Raw genomic sequence first — 17,807 nt, forward strand, 5'->3', positions numbered from 1 at the left:
AGATATGTTGATCACAGGTTCATTTTGAACACAGGTGTCTGCTTCAGGTTAGAATTAAGATAAAAAATATTAGCCCCTAGTCCTACTATAGGGTTAATATTTACTAACCAGACCCAGACACCTGTGTTAGACCCAAAAACATACACATACATGTATATATTTAAATAGTTTTTACAACATTGAAAAATTACAACAGTAACAATAGAGGTTAAATAACAATAATGCATACATCAATTTGGTTATTGTTCAATAATTAATAATCAATTATTTATACAACTATGAACATTTCTGGTTTTGCTGTAATGAATTCATCATTAAATTGCCACTCCAAACATTTCAACCTTGATAAAAATCTACATGATTCATGTATCATTGTTGGAAACACTGCCAATTTTCCATACAAATTATATCACCATGAAAGCCCTTGAGGTAGGCACCATGTACCAGAAATGCCAATCACTACATAACGTCAGGACGACAACTTCTCCAGACTAAAATAAAACAACAACAGTGGGATACAAGATTTGAACAAGCCCATCTGCACCGTAATATGCAGTAATTTTATCGATCAACAAGAGATCCCAGAGGGATCTTGGCGCCCACCATTGAATGATCTTTACAGGTTCCATGTCAGATTGATCTTCTCTCTATTTTCCCCTTCCTCTTACTAATCTGTGTAAATTGAGAAACATCCCTCCAGTACTTTTCAAACAAGGGGAACCTATATATGAAATTTAGCGATAATGGCTGTCTGTCTGCTATGTTATTTTCAGATTGGTCCCAATATGCAATACGAGGGACCAAGGCCTAGGAAACCTACATATGAAATTTGAGAAAGATCCCTTCAATGCTTTCTTAGAAATATCGATAACAAACTTTAAATGTCAAAATCCAAGATGGCTGCCTGTCGGCCATGTTGTTACCTGATTGGTTCCAAAATGAAATATGCATAACTATGGACCAAGACAACCTACATATGAAATTTCAGAAAGATCCCTTCAGTACTTTCTGAGAAATAGCAATAACAAGAATTGTTATCGGATGACAGACCACGGACACAGGGCGATTTGAATAGCCCACCATCATCAGATGGTCAGCTAAAAAGCATTTCATTTATTTAAAAATGATTTGTTGTATAAAATAAAGTTTAGGAATGCTGATACAGTCACCTGAAGGCAGAGTTATATTTGGGTATTGAGGTAAATATATAGGAATGTAACTTTCTGATTACTACTCTGTATCCTTATCAATTAAACTTCAGAAAAAGAACTATTACCAGGATGGCTTCTGTTACATATAGTTCTAATGTTCTTTTGACTAGTACAGTTAAGGTCTGTTAAAAGAGATATAAATAATACATTTGTAAATACATATTCTACCGATGTCACAAGCCACATGTTAATAAACTATTATCAAATTGTTGGATTCTTTCAGATATCTTTTGTTGACACTAAGGTCCAATAAACATCCAATCATGCCCCAGTTCTGGCAATATTCCTTAACTTAAAACTTTCAATTGGATTTTTATAGAATTTAAGGAAAAATTTAAGTTAAAGAATGTTGTCGAAACAACGGCCTTCAGTTGACAAATGTATAATGGTTAAATAGTTACAATTAAAGCAGTTGCATCCATATTTTAAGATTGTGAAAACCAAGACACATCTTGTTACAAAAGAGATGATATGGAATTTGTTCTTTTTTAATAAATGTTGTTTTTAATAAAATGAAACAATGATCAGATTACATGTCAGGATCCTGCATCTCAGTTTGTACTCCATCCTGGTCAACAGTGATTAGGACAATGCTCTATTTATAACTTTAAAGCAAAAGAGTATTTGCTGAGACTAAATTTCAAATTATTTTTCAAACTTCAGTTCAAACAAATACACAGTGTTTTACCTGAGAGTGATCATTGGCAAGATTCTTTGAAAACTGTCGTGTCACAAACTCTTATGATGATATTCACCTTGTATGTATATATGGTTATTGGTTACCTTGGTAATACAGGTCATGACTAGCAAGCATGGATTGATGTCCATTTTTTTTTTACTACACTACAATGTAATATGTATCAAAACACAAAATGTTCTCAAAACACGTTATAAAATCATACATGTATCAATAAATGCATGTTTAGAAAAGAACAATTTTATTATGTTTTAACAAAATTTTTTGAAATCCAAATGTTTATAATACATATAAAATATGTACAACGTTATACATTATAACATGTATCATAGAAAACAGGTATAACAAAATTGAATTAAAAAATCCAGTAAGAAAATGATTTATCAAGCTGCTATGATCTATGTGAAATATAAACTAATTTAAGATTTTTGTGTTTGCTCACACATTAGAGGATTTGCAATATTGTGAAAAAATTATTTTCCAGGACACTGATATACATGTAGTATAAATCAGCCATCATGATCCCCCATTGATTGTCTCTAAAAAAAACCTGAAATGTCACTCAATTATTATTTGATCAATACAATCATTACAAAATTAGTTTCCACTGGCTCTCTTATTTCATAAGAATAGATTTCTTATTACTCAGATGCATTATAAAACTGACATTCAAAATCCCATCTTAACAATTGTAAGCTAACCATTAGCACCTTGTACATTTTAAATCCAAGGGTTCTCAAATTTTTACCTTGCCTTGATATATAAAGTAATCATTTTCATCTACAACCTTTCCTTATTGATCAAAATCACAAATAGTGTGAACGATGATAAATGTTGGTTAAAAGCAGGTACAAATTAGTTGGAAATAGGTGTGATTATCTTCTAGTCATTATACTAGAGCTATTTTTAGAACTCCATTTATGGTAATTTTTTGAAAATTTAGAAATTATGAACTGAACATAGTAATTTTTATTTCCAAGTTGTTCTGAAAATTATTGAAAACTAATTTTTGAATACAAACAATAATATTATCAAGAAAAACTGCATAATTTTTGAGTACATTCATAATAAATACTGCATGATGTACTCTTTCATACATTGTTCTAGCAAAGCCTAAGCTTCTAACAGACTCAGAAATATTAAATACATAAGCATGCATGTTATTTTTGTAACATAAACTGCCATCACTTTCTTTGAAGTAGAATATTTATCACAAATTATCTATCCTTCCACTACAAAAACTTCTAAAAAGTGCAACTGCACTAAAAATTAGATTGTCAATCAATTAATGACTGAAGTCATTCCAAACTGCATAAAGGTGGTATTGTATAGAAACATTTCTTGCAAAAAGTGTAATTCATGCTGATTGGTCCCATGGCAATTCAACCATTTCTATGTATTTTATCACAGATCCTACCAACCTTATTATAAAAAGCTATGTAAGGTTTAACGACTGTCACACTCAACAGATAATTATCACTTATCTTTAATAACAACGAGGGAATTACCATCAATTAAAAGTCAAATAAATCTGTCAGATAAAAGTCAAACTGTTGCAGATATTTTCCATTATTACTTAACTGGAATGTTGGACCACATAAAACTGGGCCCCAGTAGGAGAAAGACATAGGGAAACTCGCTTGACCATGTAGATGCTCTTTTCTGACCATTATCAACGTCGTGTCATAATGCTACAAAATCGTAATAACTTACTTCATTCTAAAGTCATACTTTCTGACCACAGAAATATGACATAGCCATATTGTATTCCCAACACAAGGTTTATATTGTGGTCTAATGATGATTGTACATATCATAAAGGCAAAAAATACAATGAATTGATGGCACAACTGTACAAACTAAGGATAAGCGACAGGCAAAAAAGGCCTGCATCAATCACCTGAATACATAATCAATCATGGAAAAATCTTCCCCTTAAAATTAGTAATATTGCACACAATGAAAACCTCCTAGAACCCAGGGTTAATCTTGGTAGCATAAGTGTATTTGCATCTTGGTGCATATCAACTGTAACCATGGTTTTGGAGAGAGAATCACAAGGATTTCTGTGCCGATATGATGATGATCTCGGGACTATGTCTTGACTAACTTAGAATAAACATCCTACTATGATAAAGACATTCAACAGACAATAAGTTAACAATGACAGACAGATGTTAATAACTATGGTTTAAATTAGGGACGGGCGAGCTAATTAATTAGAAATAATAACTTCATATACAAGGAATTGTTTCTAATGATATCAATTCTGTGTCTGAAGCTATTAGCATTTATGGCACAGAATGTACTATATATAGCCACAGTAGACTAGCCCCTGTCACAGAATGTACTATATATAGCCACAGTAGACTAGCCCCTGTCTCAGAATGTACTATATATAGCCACAGTAGACTAGCCCCTGTCACAGAATGTACTATATATAGCCACAGTAGACTAGCCCCTGTCTCAAGAATATTAAAACTATAAATATAAATGAGCTTCATAATTTTGGTCTATAGCATATGTGGACGAGGTTTGCAACTCAAGACACTAGGGGGAGATAATCTAGTGTATTAGAATTCAACTGTCAGTTCTTTACAAAAACTTTGGGGTTGGTGGCCAGCTGTGTGTCAAACAAGTGCTATATTCTGTTTCATTCTTGATATGTCAATAAAGTGCAAATTCACATTTGAGAGCCATCACATGTCAGGTTAATATTTTGGTATACTGACCTCATGTGCAGTTAATATTACCTTTGAGGCATCAGACTATTGTTTGTGACACAATGTTAAGGCAACACAAGCATGGTACTAGAGGTAAGGATAATGTTCTGAAAACATAATCATCATCTTTCCCTTGGTTAATATAGATATTCATTAACCCTTTGATTATCATGTACGTAAATATCACATTTCTAAGGTTAATAATTGTATAATGTTTAATTTTCAAAAATACTGAACAAGTTAATTCTGATTCTACTACTAATAAGCAGGCAGTGCATCGAGTGTGATATGATATCTCTCTAATATTCTTTGTGAAAGAGTTCCTGAATAAATATACGCAGTAGCAAGCTACTACTCCCTTAGATTTATACGTAAATGATGATGTACTGTAGAACTTTTTATTTCAACACTACATTAATTTATGATTATCATCATTGGTAATTATCAATGTTCCTTGCAATTTCATGTAAATAAAATATAAAATGAGAAATATTATTTACTCAATGGCAAGATAAAAGGCGGAATCATAACATGACAGGCAGAAAACTACATACCTGGTACCATTTTTATCTGAAAATAAGCCCTAGCACACAAATAAGCCCCTTCTTCATTATGCAGAATCATTTACTTGAAAGTAGTAAGCTATTGGTGGTTCACAAATAAGCCCTACCCAAACTTTTAATACATAAAAATTACATTAGGGGAGGGGGCTTGTTTTAGGATAAATACAATTTGGACCTTTTCCTATATATATCTTTGCATCTAGACAACTCACTCTTCAGCCATTGTCCTGGGAAAGATGTGGGCATATTTATGAACATTTCATGTAGTTTGTATAGATAAAAATGTTCTTTACAGTTTTATCTCATTGATTATTGACTAGTTTTGCCTGGGTGCTTTTTGTCTGGTTGCCTTCTGAAGACGTTTGGTTGAACACCTCCATCATTTGTTCCCGAACACTTTCAGCCATCTCTGAAACTTCATCAAGCTTCTTTCCTTCAGTTGAAATCGGTGGAAGACAAGTAATAATGAATTTACCTTCAACAATGAACAAAAATAAACAAGATGTTAAAAATATGTGCCCATGTATAATGATATTATGCATTGCTTACTATTCAGAAACATTTAACTCATACACATTGTACATTCATTTGACCTTTGTGATTGACCTTGTACAATATAACATCTGATGAGAATCCATACATTATTGGTTCAACATTTTATTACCCATTGTTCTTACTAATGAAGAAGAGATCAAATTCAACCCTTGGAACTTTACCTAACAAGAAAGCACAAATGATGCCTTTGTAATAAATAAGGTGAGCCATATCCAAAGTATTAGTCCAAGAGGTGAGAAGTGTAGAAGATAGAACCTAAATACAAAATGTAATCTTTTTCTTTGATGTAGGTCAAAGATTAAATGTAGGTCAGAGAGACCTACATTTCATACATGACACACCACTGTACAAAGGTGAATCCATATCCGGAGAAGATTGAGCCCCTACTAGATAGATAGATAAAATGCAAAACTATAGTACCATGGTTCTCAGTAGGGATTAATTATTTATTTCTTTTAAATGTGATTTTCAGACTAGATATGTATTAAGTTGAAATAAATCTTACCTGCAGAAAAATTCTTCTCCTTCTTGTTGTAAAAATCAGAATAAGACGAAAAAACAACAGGTACAACAGGTATCTGTGGAGATAAAAACAGAATACAATATCTGGATAACAGGCCATATTTGTGATGACTTAGCAAATGTTAGTTCATCCATAAGAACCAGGCAAAGTCTTGTTAGTCTGTAGCTCCAAACCTCTGGTAAAACAATCCTATAAAAATGAACAAAGGGAAGCAACTCTGTTTAGAAAAAAGGAATGCAACTCTGTTTAGAACAAAGAGATACAACTCTGTGTAGTGTAATATCAAACACTAGCTCTCTAATCTCAAAAAGAGACGCATAAAGAACATGTTGACAGTAGTAGACCATAGATAAATGCCACTGGCAATTTGGAGAATTGTGAGTGTATAGTGGGGAACAAGACTTTTTAACTGTAATAGGATAATACACCAATTAGGTAGTCATATTCAAAGTGTGGCAACTGTAGGTGACACAGTATATACTATAGAGCAGGCAAACATCAAAGGGACATAACTCTGTATAAACTACACAAAATTTGGTAATTGTAAGTGATAAAGTCTAACAGTCTTATGATCAAATCTCAGAATACAGGAGTGTGTGAAACTTGTAATGCCCAGAAAGGCAATTGTAAGCCTATAGCTATGAACACTGTAACTTAACAGTTTATGATTAAATACCAAACAAAATACAACCAACCTGAGATAACACTGCTAGATGAAATGCTCCCTTTTTAAATGGTAACATAGTTGGCTCATGGTTTCTTGTACCTTCAGGGAATATTATAATTGAAATCTGGTAAAAAAAGAAGAAGAAACATAGTAATTAATAAAAATCGTTAACAAATGAGTGTGTTATAGACATAATTATCATTGATATCAAGTAATACAGGTTTCATACACTGGTAATATCATTTTATTGGGAAAACTTTTTTTCTCTCAACTGATCAATATATTGTTATGAATTCTAGAAAAAGAGTAATGTTTGTCACATTCAGCATCCTCAAACTTGCATCTAGTAGATCCTTTTAGAACTTAATCACAGTTATATGCAGCTACGAAAGAAATAATTCTGGATGGACCATTCACAGCCTCCATATTGGCTGTCAAGCTGTTCTGATAGAATGGAACAAGGAGAGTAATAAAGTAACTCTGGTAGTGTCTATACCATGTACTGACACCGTGAATCCAAGGGAAATAACTCTTATATATCTATACCATGAATCAACAGTATCTTTATCAAAAGAGTGGAATGTGGGAAAAAAACTCTGGTATAAACCAAGGGAAGTAACTCTAATATATCTATACCATGAATCAACAGTATCTGTATCAAAGAGTGGAATGTGGGAAAAAAACTCTGGTATAAACCAAGGGAAGTAACTCTAATATATCTATACCATGAATCAACAATATCTGTATCAAAAGAGTAGAACTAGAGAAAGATACTCTGGTATAAACCAAGGGAAGTAACTCTTATATATCTATACCATGAATCAACAGTATATGTATGAAAAGAGTGGAATGTGGGGAAAAAAACTCTGGTATAAACCAAGGGAAGTAACTCTAATATATCTATACCATGAATCAACAGTATCTGTATCAAAAGAGTGGAACTAGAGAAAGATACTCTGGTATAAACCAAGGGAAGTAACTCTTATATAGCTATACCATGAATCAACAGTATATGTATGAAAAGAGTGGAATGTGGGGAAAAAAACTCTGGTATAAACCAAGGGAAGTAACATGTCGAAAGTTAAAAAAAAAATAGAACTTATTTTCCAAAATAAATCCATATTGCCCTTGTTAAACCCCACATGAACATCTATACCAAAATCTAGGATAATAACACATGATCTGACTAAACTGTAAACAACTGAAGAAACACAAACTTTAACCAGACGGACAGACACATGCAGATACTATATCATAATATGTCCATCGAAATTTGACAGGCATATAATAGAATCTAACATTCTGTTCTTTGGACAGGGATATCTCGACCAGAGTGTAAGAGTTTGACCAGTCAGCACGAGGGTTGAGATATCCTTGTTCACGGAACATATACCCATGTTTGATTATTTTGCTCAAATACTTTTCCATCATGTCATCTTAATGCTCCTTTGAATTGATGACGTCATCATTTACGACATGGTTACTCAACGTAAAATGATGATGTTGATTTATTGTGAGCAGTGTCATATAGTGCTTGTCAGCTGTCTTTACCCGACTGTTTGAGATTGGTTTATTTTTCCCTAGTAAATGCAGGATACCACTATGAAGTATATGTGAGAAAACTGTATCTTGATCAATATACAAGGAACAAATAATTTTCAAATCAATAATATATAACATCGAGATTTTGTCAACTAGAAGATTTACCTTTTCTTTCTTGATATGTTTGCTTGCTTCAGAAAGTGTGGAGACTGCTTTGCTGTGGTTGACTCGATCAACAAATACAGCTCCCAGCAACCACATTAACAGTCCAAGGGGTCCCATGTACATCAACGACTTCTTGGCCAAGACAGAGCAACGTTTAGGCCATATCTCCATCAAACCTTAACAAAATAACAAGAAGAGTCATGATCAGTTTCATCAAGGTGCTAACAGGAACTTCAACAATGCTGTATTTGTAACTGGTGATGAGCATAGTGCAAAATTACATAATACAGAAAGTATGATCTGGGTTCGAGTCTCAAGATCTGACGCCATTTTCTATGTTCACAACCTTTTCGTATGAATAATCTTGTTTTAGACCATATTCATCCTGCAATAAGCTCCGCAGTGGGGTTACGGGAGGGCAGGACAGGACATATAATTTCTCACTCAAAGTATGAGAGGGTCTTATCATAGGACAATGGAACAGCTTGTATTGGCATTTCTAGTACATTCAATATTTTATATTGGTGGGGTAATTACCAGATTTGTTTATTTCCAGAAAAAAAACCCAGTAAATCTTTGATAACTTCTGAAAATTTGTGAACATTCAGTATCTTAACAGTGGCGTTTCTGGCATTATGAGAAGCCATTACTCAAAAACTGGCGATAAATAGAACCATCACTTAACTAGAGAGAGAGAAATCACCAAGATATCACTGAATTCACCTAGGAACCTTAGACAGTGGAAAAGTTCAAAAGAGTGTATGATTTGTCCCTTGATATTAGTGTACCAGGCAGGGTCGTTTAGAGGCAGGATCTCCTTGTAGTAGCTGGTGGCTACCTCACTGAACAACAAACACAAAGCTTGTTACAGTTCAGTTTAATATGAAGGTGTGATCATTATATACTTGAGAAGCATGATGACAAAATCCATCTTTAATGCTTGTAATCTCGGTAATAATGATTACTAGAAGGGCACATTTTCCCTTGACCCGTTGGAGAGAGCATAGCTAGTTTTCCCTCTAAATTGTTACTTTAGGATTGTGTGGATTTTCTAAACCTTGTTTCCTTTATATTTCTGCCTCGAAAACTCTACAGTCTGGGTGTGACCGGAAATATATTTAACATAATTAGGAATTCATATCGTGACATCACAAGTGCTATCATGACAAATAACGTGACGTCAAAAGCATTCCCCGTCACACGTTCAGTGAGGCAGGGAGGAGTTATCTCCACGTTTATGTACTTAGTCCACATTGATGACTTGCTGAACAAATTAGAAAATTCCAGAGCTGGAGCTCGTATTCTCTCCGTGAAATGTGGTAATCCGTGCCTTGCGGATGATATTGCACTGATAGCCACATCTCCCAGTGCACTACAGACGTTGATTACCATATCGGACAACTACGCAAAGCGATGGAACTTTAACTTCAACAGTAATAAATGTGCGATTTTGTGCTTTGGCCGGAGTATTACGGACCGGAACTGGAATATCGGAAACACAGTCGTCAAAAAGGAAATCACTGAAGTGCATTTAGGCGTGGTATTATCGGCGAACCTGAGAAACACTGACGCCATCACCAAAGCATGTACAAAAGGACGTAACATGATTAACGCGATTACAAGAATGGGCACGGATTGCCTACATAGCAACCCATTAAACATAGTGAAATTATACCGAACAGTGGTACTACTGGCTGTACTCTATGGATGTGAGACATGGACAAACATGTCAAAAGGTGATATACAGAAGCTATTAGTGTTCCAGCACTACGCTGTGAAACTGATTCTAAATCTTCGACCGTCAACAAGATCGGACATGTGTGAATCTATGTTAGGCCTACGAAGAATCACATCAGAAATTGATAAACGTAAACTGTATTTCCTGCAATTCCTGGCCAGCTCTAATCCGAATACAATATCAAAAGAAATATTCATCCGGAGACTATTCCGTAATTTTGATCAAGAAAGAATACAAGGCGGGTTCATACCCGATATCCTTAACATACTTGATACATATGGATTAACACAGTACTTGACCGAGTATATAGACAAACACCATTTTCCTAACAAATGGACATGGAAACGTATAGTTAAAAGCGCTACAGACGTGAAAGAAGAAAAATTACTACGACAGAGAATGAACTCCGACAGTGATTTTAAACGATTTCAGTATGTACACAACACGTCGTACAGACCGTATCCACTTCTAGACAATTCTAAAATTAAACCGAATGTGAAAATGTATATATGTAAAATGTTAACATGTGTTCCCTTACACACAACAGTTTCAGAACATTGTGATAAATGTGGTGAACTCCGATCGGATATAATCAGACATTACCTGACTTCCTGTAAGGTTACCTACGCCCTGAGAGATGTGTTTCAAAGACAAAATTTTAAATGAATATGGTATACCTCCATATCTAGCTGTTAGTAACATGGAAAATGAAATTCTTGTACAGACTATGTTCAAAGGCAAAATCAAAGACTGTGTATTTGATAATGATGAGCATTGTAACTCATTTCAGAATGATTGCGCGTCATTCTTGTACATGGCTTCGAAAATATATTTCCAATAATGAAAGAAAATGTCTGTTATAAACGGAAATGAATAATGAACATTGATCTACAAACGTCTTTGTAAATAGTATTTACTACATTGTATTTGTACTCTCTTTAAAAGAGGAATAAAAGAATATTGATTGATTGATTGTAATCTCGGTAATAATGATTACTAGAAGGGCACATTTTCCCTTGACCCCTTGGAGAGAGCATAGCTAGTTTTCCCTCTAAATTGTTACTTTAGGATTGTGTGGATTTTCTAAACCTTGTTTCCTTTATATTTCTGCCTCTATACTGTGTGTGTAAAATTTACCATCTTAACTTCAAAACCTGAGGGTTGAATTTACACATTTGATTCTAGAGATTGTCCAACCTTCAAATCTGAATTTAATGGTGAAGAGTTTTAGTTTCTGAGTTTCATTAATGTGCAGCAAAAGAGGAATAGAATAAAATGTATCTATTGCACAGTAATTTTAAAACATAAATTGTTGATTAAAAACTTAAAACATTCTTTGTTATTACATAAGATGATAATACAGTCTTGTCACTATGCAGTCAGCAGTTGGTTTGTGTACACAAGGCCAAAGTGTGTATTTACATAACCTGGGTCGATCCCTAACTCAGCATGTTCCAGGTAAAATCATTCTATACACTTATGTGTGGAGTAAACTTTGAGTGATGTTGATATTTAGCAGTTCATATTTTTGTGTTTCAAAACTAGTTTCTGAATTAGCTAAAATGTGCACTTTGTTGAAATAATCTGCTATATAGTAAATTATTTTTCTCATGGTTCTCCATGGTTCTATGAATTATGGTCCAATTCATAATTTCATAATTTTTTGTTTTTTTTTTGCTTTAAACTTTAGGCATATCCATGAAAATGTGAAACATAGATTTTTTTTATGTATGTGTAATACTGTAGTTGTTCATTCATAACACAAAATCAAGAGTTTCTATGGTCTAATATACATGTATACTTAATCGAAAATTCACAAATACATCATTATCATGAAGCCTGAGGAATCATACAGACTCGTCCATCATTCATCAATTACATTCTTGTTTACAGGATCATATATAGATCAGGGAATTGCTAAAATATGTCAGGGGACAAATACCTATAACCTTATTACCGACCAGTTAGGTTAGTGACACTACCAGGCACCCTGACAAATACCTATAACCTTATTACCGACCAGTTAGGTTAGTGACACTACCAGGCAATCTTCAATGGATGGAAATCCATAAATGAATGTGTAAACATGAAGTGATCTCAAGAAATTCTTATAGAAAATGGAGCTAAATGAAACGATTAATAACTGAACTCACCAAATAGATCTAGTGACCTTTGATGATTAATAACTTAACTCACCAAATAGATCTAGTGAACTTTGATGATCAATAACTTAACTCACCAAACAGATCTAGTGAACTTTGATGATTAATAACTTAACTCACCAAATAGATCTAGTGAACTTTGATGATTAATAACTTAACTCACCAAACAGATCTAGTGAACTTTGATGATTAATAACTTAACTCACCAAACAGATCTAGTGAACTTTGATGATTAATAACTATGATGCACGGTGATTCTGCCTCCAGATTCTCACGTCCTCGTACATCTATAGACAATCCAAACAGCCTCCTTTCAAGGTTGACAACAAACGCTGGATATCTGAAAGAGCGTAAAAGATTCTAAACATATACTAACACAATTTTGATGTCTACAAGGTGAAATGAGTGATAATGAAACTGTAGCCGCTATAGATAAGTTTTTGGGTAATGCAAATTTTTCTGTTTGCTGGATTTATCGCTCCTTCAACAGCAAGGATAATTTTTTAAGCAAGGTTTCCTTGTAGCTGGTGGCTTCTTCAATGAACATTAGGAAGGCCTGACACATGCATATGCTATCCAGAGCAAGTGACAAAGGACACAACCAGGACAATATATAGGACAGTTGATGATTCAAGCTTCCTGAAATGAAAGCCGTCCCATACAGGCATTCAAAACCATGCCCACATCTTAACCTTATTATTATTAGTCTCAGTAGACAAATACTCTATATATATACCTATCTTAACCTTAGTCTGCATTAGACAAGTACTCGATATACCTATCTTCACCGTAGTCTGCATTAGACAAGTGCTTTATATACCTATCTTAACCTTAAGTACTCTATATACTTATTAAGAATATGACTATATTATATCAACCTTCCCTATTTTCAATGGGGACTCTTTACTATGCTATAATTTATGAGACAGAATTTGTTTAGTAAAATTTCTTTTATCACTTCAAAAAAACTTAATGATCCACCAATCAGGCAGCACATTTTAAAATGAAGATGACTTATGTTTGTCAAAAGGAGGTCTTTTAATGTATGAAATGTATAGGACTTCTGAAGAAAAGCAGGACTATATGGATAAAGTATGGGGAAAATGTACAAAGGTGTGGACTATGGATAAAATAAAGTATGAGGCTAATGTATTGATCTGGCAATACATTCCTACGTTGTATTACAACCAGTTATCCAGTAATCCATATCTTTACTATCATATGCCTGTAATAAGCCTATCCCCTATGTTGAGTTCTGATTAGAATTTTGTGTTGGCCTCGGTGGCTTTTTGAAAGAGATACCAGTACATTGTACCTGGTATATACATTTTTGTCATTTAGAATGCAATGATATGCCAAATATTGTTCTAGAATGTACCTTTTAATCGCTGATCTGATACAGTATACATAGGTGTAGTAGTGTACTTTTCATGTAATGTTAAGATATTGAGCCATTAAGCTCTCTGTTATAAAATGTGATTGATTAGACAGGTACAGGAATACATATGCAGTATTTGACTACACCTACTAATATTTCCATGTCAATCTTCAGGTGGTGTATATATCTGGTATATTACTGTGGCCAAGCTTCTTGCTTTTACCTATATATACTATATAGTTTAAACTCTGCATGTGAAATTGTTCATCAGATAGGTATATTATAATACATGTATTTCATACTTGGGTTAAATACATGCCTAAATGCAATTGCTGCCTTATCTGTAAAACAAGCAGGCATTAAAATTTCCTTTATAATTTGCAATCAAGATTCAATTTTTAAAAAAGATATGAAGTGATATTGCATTTTTAATGTACTGCTTAAATCAAACATTTATTAATCTCATGTTGAACATCCATCGGGAAAGAATCTTTCTTTTCTCAAACAAACATCAGAGATTGACCTTCCGTTGTATAATATTTCATCTCACTCTATACTAGCTTTCTTTCAAATCAGTTCTCACTGCCCATCAATATTAAATACTGTTCCCCCCTTTCTCAGCGCTTCATCCACATATGACATGATGTTGGAAGTAGGTCATTAATCTGTATAAGAACCTTGGTGTGACTTGCCCGTGTCTTTTCCCTCACAATCTTCCCTCTGTCTCATTCAACCATATATCCTGGGTACATGTACACTTCAATGTATATGAATATCATACATTGATATTTACAGTCTAGAGTTTGAAATTAGCATTGATATTTACAGTCTAGAGTTTGAAATTAGAGAAAAGGCTATGAAAACTGCAAAACAAACAGACTAATTGATAGTATATCTCAATCCACAGGTGTCTGCATCTATAGGTATAGATAGTTAATATTAATATTTAGGAAAAAATTATACCAGGCCCACTCTACTAGGCCCACTCTACTAGGCCTATTAGTATTGTAACAGGAAAGCAAATAGTGTGTTACATCATCCCTCCATAGGCACTTGTATCTGGTAATTAACACCAGAATTGAAATTATCCTCAATATGTACTATACACAGATAAATAGTATACATATCGAGGAAAATTTAACTATGGTGTTAAATTACTAGAGACAAGTGCTTATGACCCCTACACCAGGACTAGAAACAGCAACTCCCGGCTTTAATACTCAATGCCCATTGCTCTAAGGGAATTCTGACCCACTACGCATTTTAATTCTGACCCACTACGCATTTTAATACTGATCCACTACGCACCGTATGTTGTACTAGTACACTATTTACAATATCAAACCTGTCACATCCTATTATTTCATATATATATATGTATATAAATATTAAAAAAAACAAAAAAAAAACTTAACAAATGATAATAATATACATAAATAATATTTAAATTTCTAATATAATTAGGTTTATTGATTGTATGTATATTGAACATGTATTTGTATAAATTTGGAATAATAAAATAATTTTTGAAAAAAAAAACTGTCACAGTAACAACAAAATGTTATATAATTTCAGAGACAATTTTCTATGTAACAACTAACTGGATCTAATAGTAGATGCAAGTGACTGTCCTCCGAATCTTCACAAGTTTCTTGTTTTTTTCCTGCATAAATCCTTTCAACAAACTTATTCATGACTTACTTGTAATTTTCCGGGTTTCTTGCTCCCATGATTACGCGTGGGATGAGGAAAATAGCAATCAAGCCAGAAATTATCATGTTGAGGATGAAGTATAATGCGAACTTGGCATAATATTTAAACGTATTATTCAATTCGTATAACACTGGTAACAGCAGCAAAAATAAAATTATTGTCCATTGAAACCACTCCACCGCCATGTTAATGTTAACAGTAGTCTGTCATCACAGCTTACTAACGTTGACGCAAACTAACTTTATTCTCGAACTCCAACCGGATGTTGCTATGCTGGGTTAAAGGTCATGTAAACCACTTCCGTGTATGTTTATTAAAGATCGCCGTCAGTAGTTCCAGGGCACCACTGATGTATCGCCAAATAAAAATTATGTATTCATAAAGAGTACATTAAACCAGAGACCTATATAGTATATAGGTCTCTGATTAAACAAACTAGCTAACATAACTATATACATGTTGTTACTTATACTGTACAATCACAGGGGCGTGCATGTAACAGTTATCTAGTTTGATAATAAGAAGGGAAAAAAGAGCCAGAGACATCTATTCATTTAACTGTGTTGTCATGGTGGGAACCACTGATCTTTCCTAAAAGACAAACATTCTCTGTCCCCTTCGGCTGTCTGATTGATTGATTAATTGGTGGGTCTTGGCATCCTTGTTCCGGTTATAACCGAGTCTAGAACATCCCTTCGTCTGTCAAGCTTTTTCTGACAAAATCAGAATGGAAGATTTATATGCTCGGCCAGATAAAACGTAGACGTAATTGCGTATATACATGATGTAATTCTATATGTCTCTGGTGTAACTAACGAAAGCAGAGTCTAACTTGTTACCTGCACCATCGTTTTTATGTGGAGCTTTTATTTAACTGTATATACCTAGTCCGTGGAGCATGAACTTTATACTTTTGTAGCGGGGGATGTTATCATATATGTACCGACAGGTTAAGCTGACTATGCCATGCCTATTATGTGGTGTCTGTACTATGTGTACCTGTGTCACCTTGACCTTTGCTAGTCCTCTGTTCACGTGTGCTGTTTCTGGTCTGCATTGTTCGTAGTTGCTTGCTTTTTCGCCAGTGTCTGTCGTGCCTGTGTAGCCTCTGTCTTAAAGTTTTGTATTGTTAAAAAGTGGGATAAATTCAGGGTGGTGTATCGTATACTGGGCAGTCTGATGGATTAGTTTCATATGTGCTGTCACGTCTTCCTCGCCTGTAGGGTCTTGGATGGGTAGTATTGGTCGGGATGTTGGGTTTAGTTAGGTCGTAGGTATGAGGGTTGGTTTTAGGTTAGTATGTTAGATATAGCTAGGCCTATGCTGTTGTGTGTTTCTATGTGATTTGATGTTGTAAATGTTTATGTCATCATTTATAAATGGTAAATTGTAGTTCAAGACGTTTGTTCTCTCTCTATACGACAGATACAAGTTACCCATCGAACCTGGGTTGTTGGTCCACAAGGGCGAGTCGGGTGTGGTTTGACGTACGCAAACTGGGCCCGACACGCTCCTGTTACACTTTCTTATCCTTCTTATATTAACCGTGATTGTAATCAATACATGTAGTTTGTGTATGGACCGTGTTAATAAGTTCTTTCTCAAGATGGATTGGTTGAGGTTTTTCTATGATTGAGAAAACTAAAGAATACAGATGGCTGACGTATGTCACACGTTTGGCACTGATAATGACTATCAGCTCTATATATGTCTCTGACTTTATCAATCAACAACTAAAGGCGTTATTGGATGACATTCGGCATGTTATTCAGTGAATTCACCCGTCTATTTTATTTCCGCATGTCCCAATTAGTATAGGTGTAATATCGCCTGACCTTGGGCGCTTTTCATTGGGTGCGCCAATTCGCAATCAATCGTGACGTCATTATATGCACAATGACGTTACGTCATTAATTAAAAATAACTCTACATTTTCACTTTTAAATCTGTCAAAGCTTTATGAGTTATACTATAAAAAGTGTCTTAAATGTTTTCATTGAATACTAGTTGGGTGACACCTGAAGGATGTCACAGAAAGAATGAAGCGTAGTGAGGGGCGATAACTCTGTTTCAGCAGTTTTCATCAAAAATCGCTCAATATCTAAATTTCAACCAATGAGAAGACTGTGTTAAAGGTTGGGCCGCAGGGCCGAGTGGTTAAGGTGTCCCA

General features: G+C 34.3%; 1 protein-coding gene across 1 annotated transcript; it reads right to left on the reverse strand.

Annotated features, from left to right (window-relative positions):
* Window positions 1-933: 933 nt before the first annotated feature.
* On the reverse strand, window positions 934-15,908 carry LOC117321831 (1-acyl-sn-glycerol-3-phosphate acyltransferase alpha-like). The gene is made up of 6 exons (XM_033876421.1): window positions 15,626-15,908; window positions 12,753-12,886; window positions 8,647-8,822; window positions 6,968-7,063; window positions 6,255-6,327; window positions 934-5,669 (listed from the first exon to the last, which is right to left on the reverse strand). The coding sequence occupies exons 1-6, from the start codon at window positions 15,820-15,822 to the stop codon at window positions 5,497-5,499; spliced, it is 849 nt and encodes a 282-aa protein (XP_033732312.1). The 5' UTR covers window positions 15,823-15,908; the 3' UTR covers window positions 934-5,496.
* Between the last annotated feature and the right edge of the window lie 1,899 nt (window positions 15,909-17,807).

Source organism: Pecten maximus, chromosome 2, assembly GCF_902652985.1.
Source record: "Pecten maximus chromosome 2, xPecMax1.1, whole genome shotgun sequence".
Taxonomy (NCBI): domain Eukaryota; kingdom Metazoa; phylum Mollusca; class Bivalvia; order Pectinida; family Pectinidae; genus Pecten; species Pecten maximus.